We start from the raw sequence: 17,823 nt of genomic DNA on the forward strand, positions 1-17,823 counted from the left end.
ATTTCTCGATCTTATAATAAAAATACTACAAACGTGAAAAATGTATTATGAAAAAATAAGCCAGCATTATCTTTTACGTAATCTATTTTCCTTTTTAGACAAAAAAAACGTAATCCGCTTTTGAGTTATGCTTGCTTCAAACTTGCAACTTGCACAGGTTTCAAAGTTTTGCCAATTATTATTATCACGTGCTTCTGGTATATTAAAAAATTAATATATTTTTATTCTATTAAAATTAAATTATAATATATTATTTATTTATTTATTAAAATTCTTAATTAAATAAATTTTAATAAATACTATAGTATTATATATATGTATATATAAATTAAAGAAAATGATTGATAAAAAATTTATAATAACGATACTCATTTTACTTTGGATTGTATTGTAGAAGTTGTGAAATATATTATTCAATTATTTACTAATATACTTTGAAAGAATATTACTATATTAAGATTTCTCTTGCTATTGGCCTTAGACGTTGGTACACATAATCTCTTTCTTTCTTTGTTTCTTTTTTGAGTCTGTAATTTGCGTCTGAGCGAGTGTGTGATCATGAAACACATCAACACTCACAACTCCAATTTTCGTGTTTTCGTATTCCATAAACAATAATCACAATTCTCTCTACTCACTTTCCCTTCTTTGCTTCCACCGACACACACCAATGATAACCGTCGCTATTCTCTTCGCCGTCACGCTTCTCTCGGCGGCTGCTTCTCCGGTGACTCTAACACTTGAAAGAGCTTTTCCTTCCAATCACGGAGTGGAGTTGAATGAACTCAAAGCATTGGATTCTTTCAGACATCGCAGTAGATTTTTGCAGTCTACTAATTATGTTGTTGATTTTCCTGTTAAAGGATCCTTCGATACCACTAAAGCTGGGTAATTTTCTTTTCTTTTTTAATCAAATTACTTACTTTTTCTTTTTGCTTTATTATTACTAGTTTCAATCATTGATTTCTTCCTTGCTTTGTTATGGTTTGGTTATGTTTTACTTTTAATTTCTTTAATTTTAACTTCGAAGATAATTATATTTGTAATAATTGTTGATGGAAATAATACACGGTTCCATGCTTACTTTCTAAAAATAGTTTCATTCTTTTTTTTTAAAAAAAATTAAGACATTTTTTTTCCTAAATTGGGGAAGGAGAAGTTATTGTTAATATAAGTGAGACTAATGACTATTTTACAACGGTTGTTTACTGAATTCAAACTTTGTCCCTTGTTACATTGTTAAACTTTTACCATTAAACTGACTCTATAGGAATTTGTGTTCATTTCAAATTGTTAACTAAGAGATGAAAGACTGGTGTACTGAATAGTTTCGAAGACAAGTTAGGAACAATGCAGTTTTAGAAACTATGAAAAATAGTATTTTGAAATTTTTCTAAATTTGTGAAAATGCTAGATCTGTTTTCAGTGATTGGAAAAGAAAATTGTGAGAGAAATGTTGGATTTATATTCTCTTATTGTTATTCGTTGAAGTGAAATTGGAAACAGGAAAGTAAACGGCCGTAAATTTTTCTCCTTCATAATTCCCTATGTTGGTTGGTTTTGTCTTGCTTTTCTTTGTGTTTTCTGCTTGTCAATTATTGTATTTTTAAAAACAAAAATTGAAATTTGTGGCTTATTTCAGGCTCTATTTTACAAAGGTGAATTTGGGTACTCCTCCAAGAGAATTTTATGTACAGATTGACACTGGTAGTGATGTTCTTTGGGTTAGTTGTGCTTCCTGCAATGGTTGTCCTCAAACAAGTGGACTCCAAGTAAATTCCCTTTTAACTTGTTTGTTAAATCAATGCTACAACAATTTGATCAATCAATATACCGTGGGTTTTGTGAACTTTGTTCATTATTGTTGGATTTTGTTACAGATTCAGCTCAATTACTTCGATCCCAGGAGTTCATCGACGTCTTCATTGATCTCTTGTTCTGATCAAAGGTGCAAGAATGGAGTCCAGTCATCAGATAGCAGCTGTTCTGGTCAGAACAACCAATGCACTTATGTATTCCAGTATGGAGATGGTAGCGGCACATCCGGCTATTATGTGTCGGACTTGATGCATTTTGCTAGTATTTCTGAGGAATCTTTGTTGTCAAATTCTTCAGCGCATGTGGTTTTTGGGTGAGCTTTAAATTGTTGAAATTAGATCCCTTTTTAATTTTTTCATATTTGTTGGTTTGAGCTTGGAAAGCATTGCCTTTATGTCTTTGATGTTGTGTTGTGGAATGGAACAGTTGTAGCAACCAGCAAACAGGGGACTTGACAAAGTCTGATAGAGCAATTGATGGCATATTTGGATTTGGGCAACAGGGCATGTCAGTAATTTCCCAACTCTCTTCACAAGGAATAGCACCAAGAGTGTTCTCCCATTGCCTGAAAGGAGATAGTAGTGGTGGCGGCTTATTGGTTCTTGGTGAGATTGTGGAGCCAAACATAGTTTATAGTCCCCTCGTTCCGTCACAGTATGTTCTTCCATTGGAATAAAATGCTACATTTATCATTTATATATATAAACACTTGCTGTTTGTCATCTGAATGGTCTGTCAAATGAAGCTAGCTTAAAGGCTTTAATAAATTTAAAGACAACCTTTATCATTTAGATTATATATTTGATTTATATTAAATTTGTTCATCAAGTGTTGACTTTCTGTATGAGATCATAAAAGAAAAATGTTTAGTAAATGGAGCTTCTTGCCTATGTTCATAGGATCCTATTAAATTTTGATACATGGCAAGTGTTCAGTAGTGGAAGTCACTTGGCTCTCTGAGCTTCTATTAAGTCATCTTGTGAAATAACGTTTATCTATATGAAGTTTCCAGAGACTATAAATCTTGAAATTGAAATCAATTTATAATTTCTTGCACACTATTTGGAAATATGATTGTAAAATGCACACCTAAATTTGTGTATTTGGCAGTTTGATAGTTTTTAACAATTACAGCAACTTCCTTTTGTTTTTTTTCTTTTTCTTAACCAAAATGTCATTCATTATGGTTTCTTAAAAATTTTACAGAAGTTGAACAAGAGTTTGAAAATTTAAATGTGTTGTTGGCAAAAATATATTTGTACTGAAATGGCCATCTTCTTTGATTGAAGATTTACATTAAGATTAATTGTATGGTCAATATTTCAGGCCGCATTATAATCTAAATCTGCTGAGCATCTCTGTCAATGGCCAAATTGTACCAATTGATTCTGCTATTTTTGCTACATCAAACAATAGAGGTACCATTATTGATTCTGGAACAACTTTGGCATACATTGCAGAAGAGGCTTACACTCCCTTTATTAATGCAGTGAGTTTTGCTTAAGTAATTTTTTTTCATCCAGTTGATCAACAATGGATATTGCTTTGATTATTCATGTATAGTTAGCAAAAATGACATGGAGTTTTGTTTGTAAAAGGTTTGTCTATATTTAAAAGAAATATCGTTCTTTGTGTAGCTTACAGCTGCTATTCCACAATCTGTGCACACTGTTCTTTCCACAGGAAATCAGTGTTACTTGATAACCACCAGGTTAAGTGGAACTTTTCATAAATCATAGATGTTAAATAGATTATTTTCTGACATTTTTTTCCCGATCGGATGCTTAAAACATAGATTCTTGAGTTCTTAACACCCTTTCTCTACCTCTTTCTGTTTATACTGTGTTTAGTGGCCTTGATGTCTTTCCTCAAGTGAGTCTGAACTTTGCCGGTGGTGCGTCTCTGGTTTTAGGACAACAGGACTACCTTATAAAGCAGAACTACATTGTAAGTATTCAAGCTTCAATTTCCATTTATTCAATTTTTTGCAGGTTAATGTCTTGGTTGCATGATTTGCACGTTGATTTAAGTTTGAGCAAGTTATATATACTTTGTTATGGCTGAAGATTCATCATCTATAACGTGTGATTATTTTATTTCCTTCCATTCTCTGCTGCTTAAAACCTGATTTTGATTTCACTTCTGTTTCTAAGCAGCCTAGTGTGGTACAGTTATACTTTCTATTTTTTTGTTTTCTATTATGAATGTTATCTAACTAGTTGAATGATATAAACTTGTGTGTTTTATACTTTTATAGGGAGATGGTTCAGTGTGGTGTATTGGCTTTCAGAAAATCGTAGGTCAAGATGTAACAATTCTAGGAGGTATAATGACAGTTCGTAACAATTCTGTGATACATTGAAAATATACATAAAATAAGTTTTGCATTTGATAGAAGTTAAACTAAAATAATTGAATCATGAAGATGTAATTAGAAAGATAGGTTTTATGTTGATTATTACTGATCAGTTAATTATGGCCACACATTACAATCCCCCCTTTAATTTTGTATTCCATGCCCCTGGACAATGTTGATGGTGCTTTAGTTGGAGCTTTAAAGTCTGCCAAAATATCAATTCATGATGCTGACAACACTATTCTTTTCTGGCAGACCTTGTATTAAAAGACAAAATCTTTGTCTATGATCTTGCCAGTCAACGCATTGGATGGGCTAACTATGACTGTAAGTTTCATCTGCCCTACATTAAAAGCACATAGTAATTGTCGTGTATATAAGCAAAATTAACCACTTACAGACTTATTAAGATAATTAGTTATTCACATATATTTTTGTTAATTTCATTTAAGAGTTCAATTTCATTATCCAAACTACCCCTCATCTCATTTATTTTAATTGCATAAAGAAAAGAGTCATTAATTATGAATGGCATTTTTCATATACTATGATTAAATAGGATGTTAAGTGTCAACTTTTGCTTATAATTTGTTACAACTTAGATAAGGTAAATTTTGCTTACATTTTATTACAAACAGAATATATATGTATGCACAAAATAAGTTTTTTTTTTCTTTAGGTCATAAGGTTTCTATGCATTTGTAGTTTTGCACTCCCTTCCTCAACCAAGAAATTATTATTTTTTCCTTCAGGGTTGGAGCAGGAAAGAATGAGAGTGAATTCTTATGTCATATGTCTTTTAGGCTAGTACAATGATACTTTATAAGTAGACAACAAGACCAAATTGAAAACTAACTTTCAATTTTTTAAATGCTGAGGTAAATTGTCTATATATGTGGTTTTCTTGAACATCATATTCTAATATGTTAAATATAAAATTCATTAATATAGGTTCATGGTCGGTTAATGTTTCTGCATCAACTGGTAAGGGAAGAAGCGAGTTTGTCAACACAGGAGAGCTAAGTGGCAGCACTTCTTTACGCGTTGGATCTCACGAGTTGTCAATAAAGAGAAGAGGGGTTTTTGCTCTCTTCATGCACATAACACTGATATGCTGTTTTGTATTCTTGTAGCATGTGAAGTTGGAACTGACTATATTCTTTTTTTACTATGTATATGTATATTCTCTTGCTGGTATATAAGTGGCAATCGGCAAGACAAATGTTATTTACTTGAATTGTTGCCTTGTGCCTTCTTTCTGCACAGTAGGTTTCTCTGTTAATGTAAGTCACGCTTTATCAACCATGTTTCTCAGTATTGTAAATTCAATGATCAATGGTTTAATCATAAATACAAGTTATACTTTGTTCTTTTGGTGTGTTTTTTTATTTGAGTTTTTTACAAAAGTTTCTGCATGAACATTGTTGATTTGATTAAAGTAAAACTATAGTTGTAGGATTTGGTGTCTTTTAAAAATAGAATGAAAGGTATTATATATAAAAAAAGATATAGAATGAAAGGTGAAATTTAGTAGGGTTGTGACTGTTAATAATTGTTTTAAACACACGGGGAATGAAAAGTGATGTTTAGTTTAATAGGGTTATGACTGTTAATTATTGTTATAAAGACACACAGATGGAGGAGGGGAAAAGAGGAATTGAGTAGGATATTTAAGTATTCATATTTATATTTAAGGGGGAAAAAGTAACCAAGTCAAACAATGCTAAAACTTTTTTGAAATCTATTTAGATAAAAAGTCGGATTTTATACCACTAAATTTTTTTAGATCTATCATACGGTCTATTTTGATAAATATAAATATTATTTATTATTATAATATTAGAATAAAATTTACGTATAACCTACTTATTAGTGAATTTGAAATTTGAAATTAAGTCACAGCTAGTGTAAACAAAAGTTACAACTATGTTAAGTGCATTTGATATGTAAAAGATATACAAAATTGCTACCCGTACCCCTCACTTTACTATCTACATCCCTCTTTTTTTAAAAAAAAGAAAATCCAAAATGCCCTTTTATATTTGTAACATTTTTAATTTCATTTCTCTATTCATCACCATTCTTAACATCTCATAACTCACATATCACAAAATCAACATACCTCACCAACCCTAACTCATAATCATTCAAAACTCACATCACTAACTCATAACATACACCCCATCAGTTTCATCTTCACATTGTGGTTAAAGTGACCTAAGAAAGTATGTTTATTGTTTTGTTTTTGAGTTCGAGTTTTTTTCCTTCTAAATCTGAGGATTGTACGTGAACTCAGTTTACGTACGTTGTGACGTTACGTAAACTGAATTTACGTATCTTGGGAAAAAAATATAAATCTCAAGATGTACACAATCTTAATTCACATAAACGTATGCGCTTTAAGATTGCTATTAAAATAACTATGCGAACTCAATTCACGTAAGTTTACGTGAACTGATTAATGACGAAACTCAAGATAAAAAACTCAGTAAAAGATGATTGATGAAGATGCTGAAGATGATTGATGATGATTGAAGAAAATGGAGAAGATGATGAAGATAAAATGAAGAGGAAGAAGATGAGTTAGATTAATGAAGAGGAAGAAGATTGAAATAAAGAGAAGGACAATTTAAAAATTTTGGTTTTTAAAAAAATTTGAGGGGTGTAAGTAGTAAAATAGATAATGTTGGGAGAAAAATAGATATATATATATATATATATATATATATATATATATATATATATATCTTTGGTAAAAGTTTGTATCTATGAGTATAAAAAATTAATTACATGTACGGACGTGGAATGCATTGTTATTTTTTTATCTACGCAGTGAAGTTAATTTTACATAGATGAAAGATAAATAGTTGGAATAATTATTATAACCAAAAGTAATTTGAAATGTCACTACAAAAAAAATGTCATTTTATAGTGCGCCTTTTACGGCGCTTATTAAATACAAGCGCTGTTGTAAATATATTTTAAAAATAACGGAGGATATAACAACGCTTTTTTGACAAGCGCTGTTGTAGGGTCATATAACGCTTGCACATAATGTTTACAAGCTTTTACAACGCTTGTACACACTGTAAAATGAAGCGCCCCAACATAATGTTTTACAGCGCTTTTGGAGCGCTTTAAAAACAAGCGCGGTAAAATATAGTGCTCCCACATGATGTTACATAGATTTTACAGCGCCTTTTGAACAAACGCTGTAAAAGACTTGCGCTTTCACTGTTATGCGATTAAATTATCTATGAAACCATTTAAAATCAGTCGCAAGTAGTTTAAATCTTAAGGACAATTTCTTGCCTAATAATCTATATTTTTCAATAAAAACTCTTAATCTCTTAGGTGATTTAATACAAAATAAAGCATTAAGATTGGGCATTTATAAAAACACATAGTTGTTCCACAAGATTCCTATGATCAAAACGTTCATGACAATGAATCTTAGTTTTCAGTTTTTTCACCTATTTTTAAATGGCACAAGTGAACTTGAAATCATCATAATTAATGATGATCAAACTTTGAAAAACATTATGCAAAAATGATCACAAAAAGAGACATAAAATTAAATAACATTCATAGAGCCAAAATAAAACTACATAATAAATTTAAGGAAGTTCATCAAATCCTAGTAAAATAACTTAGCTATTCTTGCTCGTGATAATATACAACATAAAAAAAGAAAAATTAACCAGGAGAGATTTCCAACACTAGCACTGTTGCTTTAGAAGAGATGCCTTTGTTAAAGTATGAGAAGTGTCATTTACTTGTCACCTATCAAACACAACTTAGTAATTGTGGTTGATAGATAAAAGACTCTCTACAATTAGCTAGTAGAACATACCAATATTTTTAATAACAAATTTAATATTTTGAGTGTTAGTTTAGTAAAAAAAATTTAATCTTTTAATTTCAAGTATGGAGTTCAAATATCTTAAAAAACAGTTATAAATTAGTTATTTCTGTCATTTTAATTAATAATTTGTTTTCCTTCTCCAATTAAAAAAAAAGTGACAAATTTTTAATTGGACACATCATACACTACTTGCTTACTATCCAATTTGACAATTACCCTATAAAAATTCATGGACAAAAGCTATTTAGCACAGTAAGTAATGCCCAAGCCTTCTCCTACACTAGGTGTCATGCTGGCTAATAACCAATAGAAGAGGGCCATAACAAACTGATACAAGTGCCAATCTCAACTTGTCGTTGTGCCAAGAAGATGGACATCACATTTAGGTTGTACGTGTGTTGGTTTGGATAGAGTTTGGGTACTCAAATACCTACATTTATTTTAAAAATTTAACTGTTAATAATGGTCTATCATATTCTTTTTTTAAAAAATTACACAATCTTAATTTTAAAAAAAATGATATAACTTATTTTCACTATTTTTTTATAGCATCTAATATATATTATATAATATTTGCATGATAAACATATAATTCATCGTAAAATAATGAGAATATCAAAATCATAATATTTATCGTAAAATATTTGCACTGCAAACATCAATATAACTAAAGTTGCATGGTTTCTATAATTGCATAAAATGCTCGCAAGCATCAAAATAATTGAAGCGCAACATCTTAAAGTTACCAAATAATTTTTAGAAATTGGGTTATTTAAAATGGGTTGAGTTTAACTTTACCATTGTATCGAAAATTTGGAGAGGTTTGATATTTTGTGAAACTCAAATCACTCATTTACACATATTTACCTGATCCAAAGTATATTTTTGGGTTGATCTAGGTTGGATTAGTCTTGTTGGATGGATTAACTCAATCCATGTACATCTCTATTCAGAGTTGCATTTTAAGGGATCAAATGGTGAAAAATCCAACCAAAGCAAAGTCGGCCTAATAAATTTGAAGGTCTAAAACCACATTTAAAATAATTTTTTTAATAAAAAATGACTTTTTAATAATATATTTGGTTTATAAAAGAAAATGATAGGAAAAAAACTTAATAGTGAAAAAACCACATTATTCCAAATATTTGTGTATATTTATTTATTTTGTCTTTAGATAAAATAGTGAAAAAATTCGTACATAACTACGAGATCTCAAATTTGAATACGGAACGATGATATCCAACCTAATAATTTCGATATTTGTCAAGTAAATTAAATCTTCCATATAGCTTGTGTTTCTTCTTTGTTATAAACTAATCTAAATACCTTCATTTGTAATTTTTTAAGATTCAATTTAAAAAATAGGTTATTAATTTAGTTACAATGATATTTTATTATGTATTATGGTTAAACTGCGGGCAACTGAGACTTAAGTATAGGGATATCGATGTCTCAATCTATACAAAGACATATATTTTTCCAATTAATACAGGTATGAGAACATATAGTGTAGTGCACATCTAGACCTACACATTGTCACCATCAAGTTATAATACCAAAAATAGCATTGTTGGACTCATCACCAGATAAAGATAAGATTAAACCACCAATTTATTCTATAATTAATATCTCCTTTTCTTTTCTTGTACTTTTTATTTTAAGAAATTTTTAACTTAAAAAAAAAGTTAAATATGTGTTTGATTAGTACAATTATAATTTATTTATTTATTTTGGTCATCGTAAATTTTTTGTTTAATTAACATCCTTACATATATAATTTCATTTTAAAATAATTCTTCTATCTAATTTGTGTTACAAAAATTGTAACACCGTTAAAACATAACTATTTTATAACAAAAGACCTAAATATAATTAAATTACAACATTTTCTAACCTAAAATTAACCCCAAATATTTCAGTCTTCTTCTATAAAAAAAAAAAATTAAATTGTGCATTCTTCTTCTTCTTCTTCGTCTTTTCAATTCTCTTCTCGTTGTAGAATTACTCACATTGTGTCGCAATTCATAAAATAAAATAAAAATTGGAAAAGCGGAATGAATTTAATTAAAGGATCAACCCTGTCACCATGGAGAATTCCTTCGTCACCCCTTACAATTACTATCTAGGACTTGGACTTTCTTCTTTGCCCTTCCTCCCTCCCTTCCTCTACAACCAAATTCTACTATCACTTTTGGACTTTTCCATACTCTCCTATAAAATTCCTTAATCTCTACGCCAAGAAGAAAAACTATCATTCAGAGTCAATACTATAACCCACCATTGTCCAACAAGTACCACCAGACGAAGAAAAAGATTATGATAACGATGAATTTGAATTTGAATATGGTGGTGAATCTCAAATGGATGAAGAAGTTGGTGACGATGATGAGAATTATGATGAGGAAGAGGACTGAAATAATGAAGAAGAAGACACCATTTAGGTTTTTTTATTTTTATTTTTTATGGAAGAAGACTGAAACATTTGGATAAATTTTAGGTTAAAAAATGTTATGATTTAATCATATTTAGGTTTTTTTTGGTTAAAAAATAATTATGTTTTAATGACGTTACAATTTTTGTAAACAACAAAATATACGAGGATTAAAATAAAAAATATTATAATTGCAAGGAACAAAAACATATTTAAACTTAAAAATCACCTACCTCGTCTCTCAAATAAATAAAAATAATTAGTATTCCTTGTAAAAACAAGTGTGTGTATCTTGTTAAAAGCAAGGTGGCCTAAGATATAAAGAGGTCCTTTAAAATGCATGAGGTTTTTTAGAATCTATAACAATATTTTACTAATTTTTTTATTTTATGAAAAACTATTTATAAAATATCACTAGAAGGGAGGTTGAATAGTGATATTGTAGTTTCACACACACGTGCACACACACACACACGTAAATCTCATTTGAAATATTGTGCATCCATAATTAGCCAACCAGGTCACAATGTAATCTCTTTGATGAAAATTGTCGTATCAATTGTTATTCATACATCCAGAATAATATGACTTAAGTATAGGGTCTCTCTGTAGAGTAATATGTGAAATGTGAGTGTCCACGTCAAAATAGACCAATTTAAAATATTGAGTACATTTGTGATAACAATTATACTCGGGAATCGAGAAAAATATTGTTAGATCTAATAAGGATTACACTTTTAGATCTAATAAGGATGAAAAGACAATTACTAAACAGTAAATAGTGGTTATGACAAGGTTAAAATCGTATCACCAAATTTCTAATTGATTGAGTAACAATTAGGGGTGGGAATAGGTTGGGCTGAGCTAGACTTTGTTAGGCTTGAGCCTGGTATGTCAAAAAATTTAAAGCCTAAGCTTTTTTTGTGGTCTGTCATAGACTTACTTTTTAGGCCCGAGTCTGATCTTGTTAGAAGCCTATATGGCTTGTTAGTCTACTTAAAAGCCTATTTCGTTTTTACATTTTTGAATAAGTGATCAAACATATCTTTAAATAGATTAGTGAGTTAATATGTCAATGAAATTAAGTTTTATTTTGAAATTTAACATCACATTTTGAAGAATATGACTTTATATATATTATACTTAAATTATATTTTATAAGAATACATTTAAATATGTCATAAACTAAATACGGTTAATATGTGTAAATTACTAAAAGTTGAATATATAACAAGATCAAAATTTAATATAATAATTAATGTAGCAAAATAATATTATTTATATTTATTTAAATAGGTTGGCCTAATAAGCCTAAAAGGCTTATTATGTGCTTGTAGCTTGACCTTTTAACTAAATAGACTTATTTAGAAGCCTTGCCCTTATTTGTTTAACAAAAAGTCTGGCCTGATTTGGACCTCACATAGACTAAGTCGTAAGCCCCTATCAGCCGGTTTGACCAATATATATGATACAGGGAATTAAATTGAAGTTTTGTGTATTTATCTCATAAGCGTTATGGAAGCACAATAAAATTGTATTTATTTCACTTTAAGCATCGATCCTCCACTAGTTTATGTAAACACTTCCTTGAATTGCATTGTTGTTTATCAGTATAATTTTTTTCGATTTGAATAAATGATAAAATATTAGTTTTACTCAAAAAAATTATTAGGTAGATGAAAAATAAGAGAGAGTGGTGTTGAAAGTATTTGTCGGGTGCTATTAGGGACTCCTCAATATACAACTCCAATAACGGGCCGGGCCTAAATAAGCTAATTCATTACAATATTGGACCCCCAAAAAAAAACCTTGTCGCATTCTCAATTTCCCAATTGCCAAAACAAAGAGGCAGAACAGAAGCTACTCTGCTATGGGTTCCTCAAGATTAAGATGGTAGCTTTGCAACAAACAATGTTCCATAGAAAAATATAAAAAGGATTTGTACCATTTTAGAGGTTATTTTGTCAGAATATTTGAATTATTATGGTTTCATTATTATTCTAAATTATAACTAACACTCACAAAACCAATTTAGGGTTTTCGATTTTGGAATCCATGGGACGAGGACGCAATTTAGCGGTTGCGGCTGGTTTAGTTGTTTTTGCTTCAGCAGGCATGGCGTTTCCATTCTACATGGCGTAAGTTAATTTGATTTAATTCGTAGCAATTCTCTATAATTATGATTTTTTTATTTATTTGTTGAGTTGATAATTTTTTGTTTGTTTTGTTTTTTGAATTGTTTCAGTTCTTCAAAGAAACCGGTTATTGATCCAACAAAGCCACTTCCACCACAAGCTACTTTTCGAGGTCCTTACATTAACACTGGTTCACGTGATATTGGTCCTGATCATGAGACTTACCAGAAGAAATGAAGAAGAAGAAACTTGAGAATCTATTTCAGACCAAGTTTATTTAACTTGATTGAATTTGAATTTCAAGTCTTGCAATGCAACTAACTCAGGGTATGGAAGTTCTTTTCTGTTGTAATACAATAATAATAAATTCTAGTTCATCAATCTGTATCATGGTTTATTTATGTCACTCGGTAATTTTGAATCTTTTTAATAAGAAAATTAGTAGTAATAATAATTACTATAATAAGTTTCGTTTTGCAATGAATATTGTATTGCTCGTTCAAAGAGTAGTTTTAAGCTCTTTGGCAACATGAGCATTTGGCAATGTGTAGTTTGGTTTCAGGTTTGTAAATTTGATTCTATACATTCATTGTATGATAAGACGATAATTCTAGCTTACTCCCACGCCAAACCTAAGTGTATGTTTAGTTGAATTGGATTGGTGCCTTGATTGGATTGCATTTTGTTTTTGAGTAATGTTATTAGAACACAATTTGATACAAAATGGGACACAAATACAACACCGTATAAAGACAGGTTATGTTTTGTTTTTCATAAAATGTGAAAGTATTGTATATGTGTTCTATTTTGTGTCAAGTTTTGTATTCTAATACCATTACTCTTCGTTTTTTATGCATGTCTTAAAACTATTGTGAATATAAGTATACATTATTTATTTAAAATTAAATATCAGTTCAATTTGTTGGGGAAAAACTATACAGTAAAGTTTCATGTTTTTATGGCAGAAAGATGCATTTTGTTCATTGCCCCAATCTTGGTTGGACTAATATTTTGCTTTTTACATTGCTGGTCCTTCTCCTGCCTGTCTTTAAACTAAAACAGAGGTTCTGATTAGAGATTGGTGCCATTGACAAAATTGTTGTATATGTTTAAGTACCCGACTAGATTTTGGAAATTTGTGAAGACTCGATTTTGTTGGAGAGAAAACATGATCACTGAAATTTGGAATCAAAGTCGAATGTGACATATTCAAGATACACAAGTGTCACAAAGCATCTCCAATAGGTGCAATTTAAGAGCATTTTTAATGGGGAAGCTTAGAGCAATAGTATCTATTGGGTATTGCACATTTTTTTACCTCTATTTAGGATTTAATCACGTGAGTACTTATTAGTACCTCTATTGGTACTCTTCTCTCTTTTTCTCTTGTTTTTTCCAAAGCATATATAGTATTGTTGGGTTATAATTGAATGAAAATTTGTTAATGACGTTCATTTGATAAACTTATTGGAGGTGTTGAGTTTGAAAGATGCGATATTATTAGGTACTATTTTCTTTACGGTGACATAAACTTTCAAGACAAAAATAGAGAACGATACTAACGTTATAAAAAAATCCTTATTATAGAACTTTTCAGATATGCATTATAAACGTTCAACTTTTTTTTCTCTTCTTTCTGTTACACATTACTACATTCAAATACATAACCTAAATTGCACAAATAAAAAATTGGTTAAAAGACATAATTAATCAAACAATATGAGAATTGGTTAAAAATTAACCACCACTAACCACCATCATATTTAAATTAATAATTAAAAATTCTTGATTTTTTTTTAATAATGAAAAAAAATTAAGTTATGTTTTTTATTTTAAAAAATAATTTTTTTCTTAAGAAAATATTTTATTTTTAGTAAAATTCTATTTTATGATAAAAAATAAATTTTTATTTACATTATGTTTTCTTTTAAATATGATAAGAATATTAGTAATAAAAATAATAATTAAAAATTCTTCCAAAAACAGTTTTTAAAATAATAAACTTTGAAATCAGAGTAATAATAAATAAAACTATTTTTAGAATTAATTAGTTTTAAAATGATTAAAAACTATTTTTGAATAGTTTTTTATAATAAATATTATTTTATATAAATATCTAATATTTTCTTAATATTATATATTTTTTTAAATTTAATCTATTAGATTTTATAAAATAAAATATGTGATCCATTAGATTTATAAAATGTCTCAATTTTAAGAAATAGAGGGACCAAAAATACGAATTAGTTAAAATAGGGAGATCAAAATTAAAAATTAAAAATTGAGGGAAGTGATGATTGCATTTATCACAAGAAGGGTCAATAGTCACATGTCGCCGAGTCCTAAAGTGATTGGTGGGAAGACTATAATGAAATGTTATCCAAATAAATAATTTAATATTTTTTGGAATTTTCGGCTTCAAAGTCCAAGACCAAATATCATCTTGGACTCCCAAGTTGTGTTGTCTCTACATCTTGCCATGTGATCATATCAACAATATATACAACACAAAAGTGATTCTTGATCTTAAGCTAAATGCCATCAAGAACAACAATAGTCAGACAATTAAAGTGCCATTGGCCTTCCTCAAAAATATCTTTCACATGCAAGTTAGTATCTGAAATATGAACAAAAGGAATTAAATTGCATAGGTAATCTTCACCTAGCCATTTATCATACCATAGAGAGACATCACCCTTGCCTAGTCCTACGACAAATCTCAGATGAAGGGTCTCTAAAGCTTTAAGTATGGATGACCAAATATAAAAATCTCTAACTTTATATTAAGCATTTAAAATATGAGAATGGTGTAAGTATAGAAGTCAAACCCAAAGCTTATCAAGACTTTGTAGTAAAGTCCCACACATGCTTGTCAAGAAGAGAGATATTGGTTTCATTTGCTGAATGAATACCAAGACCACCTAAATGTTAAGGTTTAGTAATAGTATCTCAATTCACCCAATGACTAGCCTTGCTGCCCCAAATAAACCGAAAAACACTAGAATTAATTTTTTCTCACACACTAGTGGGGATCCAAAGATTTTGCATGAGATAGGGAGAGTAGTTAACACAGATTTAGCAAGAGTGACCCAATCAACTCGATCTAAAATATTATACTTCCAGCTAACAAGTTTCCTATCTATTCAATCGAGAATGTAGTCAAAGTCCTTATTGAAAAGTCTGCCAGCAAGGAGCAAAAATCCAAGATACTTTCTCATATTATATGTATTTTGAGATGGATGTAAATGTGTTAACTTTGTTTATGTGCATATTCTTCAAGGCATGAATTTTAATTTGACCACGTTAACTTTAAGCTCATAAAACTCATGAATAACTTGTTTCACCGAAAGAACTTGGGTATACCTAACAAAACTCTTTGAGTATATGTTTTAGTTTTTATTAGGACTTTATTTTAAGATTTAATTTAACATTTATTCTTCAAATAAATATTAAGGGGAATTTGAACTTCTTAAGTTAATCTGTCTAACGAGTCTAGAGTTCTATTTAATTTAATATGTTATTCAGAATATGATGTTGAGTTTGATTTTGTAAAAGTAGAGATTATATTCTATGTTGCTCTTGAAAGTCGTTCTTTGAGTTTATAGTTTGTTGTGGCGCTCATCCAGATTTACCAACTAAAACATTCATAGTTGATTGTGACATTTTAACTTATCAACTAAAACATTCATAGTTGATTGTGACATTTTAACGACTTATCATTCGAATACTATCTTGATTTTGGTGTCATTCTCTCATTCACCATTGTAACTCTCCATTCGGTTCAAACAAATTTGACGATTGTATATCAGTATTAAACTCTTGTATTTACAAAGTATACGAAGTTCGTGTTTTGAGCATAACTACAACTTTCAAATTAACGGATGCATTACTTCACCAACATTCTGCATCACCTACAACTACAATCAAGGCAATTGAAACCTCTTTAAGGAAGACTTAGTAAGTTAAAGATAGACCTAGTTTGCAACGCCGGACACTTCCTCCTTTTCTTAGTCTCTTCTCTTTTTCATTCATTAAAGAGAGGTGATTTAAGATAATTTTTTGACTTAAAATCACATATCTACTTGGTTTTTTTTTTTCTTTCTACTTTATATAAATAGATTTGACTTCTCTATGATAAGTGCTTACACCATTCTCTTATTAGAGAACATATTATATCAAAAACGCCACACATGTTAGCTTTTCCGTCTCGTTGCGATTTCAACGATTTACTGAGGCGTTTTGATTTTCCTTCTCGTTGCGATTTTCATTTCATTTAGATTAACAGGTTAGCTTCAATCAACGACTTTGATATCGTCAATGTTACAGTTTCAAAGACTTAGATATTTCAAACACTTTAATTTTATTATATTTGTAGGTTTTGTCACATTTATATAAATATTTTACTTGTGATGCTACTAATGCAAATTTTTCAATTCCTCTAAATTCTGACTTCTGTACTAGATAACTAAAAAATATTTTACCTCTTTTTGTAATGTAAGATAGACTAACATAGGGTTCCTATAATTGGCATCCCATGCCGAATCAGCGTTGGTATAAGAATCAAATGATGTTGACTAGGACAATGCATATATTGACTAACAAAATAAGCATTAGTTGGGCAGGTATGAGATCAACTGGTGATAGGACTCTTTCGTCCTTAGGAGGAATAGACTTCTCCAACCGACTGCCATTACTTCTGCTTCAAAGCTTGGCTCGATACTAACAAAGCTGTTGGTATTAATTCTTTCCCTTTCTCACATGTGATGAAGAAGAAGTGGCTTCATCCCTCACTGGTGGTTAAGATGGTCCAATGCTTACTACCTTTTTCGTTCTAGTAGCCTTCTTGCGGGCCACGAATCAGAAAATGCATGAGTAATAATTGTGGGATCATTGGATTATTTGGGTTTGAATCCCAAAAACGACGCTAATGATTTAAAGTGGGCCTAGATATATGGTAGAATACGTGGAGATAGCAGCTCTTTAGTGGTAATGGTGACGATTTCTCCTCGACGAATGTAGTGTACCTACACACACTTCGACTATCAAATATGTTTTCATCTTAAGGTTGATATATAGATTTTGTGGCTCAAATGTTGTGTAACTTTACTTTATAAGCAATAAGCTAATTTTACCAACCAAAATCATAGACTATAATTGCAAATTTTGGTGACGTTGTGATAAAGTTTCAATTTACTTTCAATTTTATATGAACAAAAAT

General features: G+C 29.8%; 2 protein-coding genes across 3 annotated transcripts; both read left to right on the plus strand.

The window, feature by feature from the left end:
• The first annotated feature begins 530 nt into the window (after positions 1-530).
• LOC101497976 (aspartic proteinase 36-like) lies at positions 531-5,544 on the plus strand. Of its 2 annotated transcripts, XM_004506059.4 has the most exons (10): positions 531-888; positions 1,643-1,772; positions 1,881-2,131; positions 2,245-2,472; positions 3,145-3,307; positions 3,456-3,529; positions 3,669-3,765; positions 4,076-4,142; positions 4,430-4,501; positions 5,126-5,544. In XM_004506059.4, the coding sequence occupies exons 1-10, from the start codon at positions 671-673 to the stop codon at positions 5,305-5,307; spliced, it is 1,482 nt and encodes a 493-aa protein (XP_004506116.1). In that variant the 5' UTR covers positions 531-670; the 3' UTR covers positions 5,308-5,544. The 2 variants fall into 2 exon arrangements, 1 of the variants encoding a protein (XP_004506116.1); XR_001144165.3 differs by lacking the exon at positions 4,076-4,142 and having other exon boundaries at positions 5,126-5,268.
• A 6,723-nt stretch (positions 5,545-12,267) lies between these two features.
• On the plus strand, positions 12,268-13,223 carry LOC101497438 (uncharacterized). Its single transcript, XM_004506058.4, has 3 exons — positions 12,268-12,425; positions 12,506-12,608; positions 12,716-13,223. The coding sequence occupies exons 2-3, from the start codon at positions 12,526-12,528 to the stop codon at positions 12,840-12,842; spliced, it is 210 nt and encodes a 69-aa protein (XP_004506115.1). The 5' UTR covers positions 12,268-12,425; positions 12,506-12,525; the 3' UTR covers positions 12,843-13,223.
• The last annotated feature ends 4,600 nt before the right edge of the window (positions 13,224-17,823 follow it).

The sequence above is a fragment of the Cicer arietinum genome, chromosome 6, assembly GCF_000331145.2.
Source record: "Cicer arietinum cultivar CDC Frontier isolate Library 1 chromosome 6, Cicar.CDCFrontier_v2.0, whole genome shotgun sequence".
Taxonomy (NCBI): Eukaryota; Viridiplantae; Streptophyta; class Magnoliopsida; order Fabales; family Fabaceae; genus Cicer; species Cicer arietinum.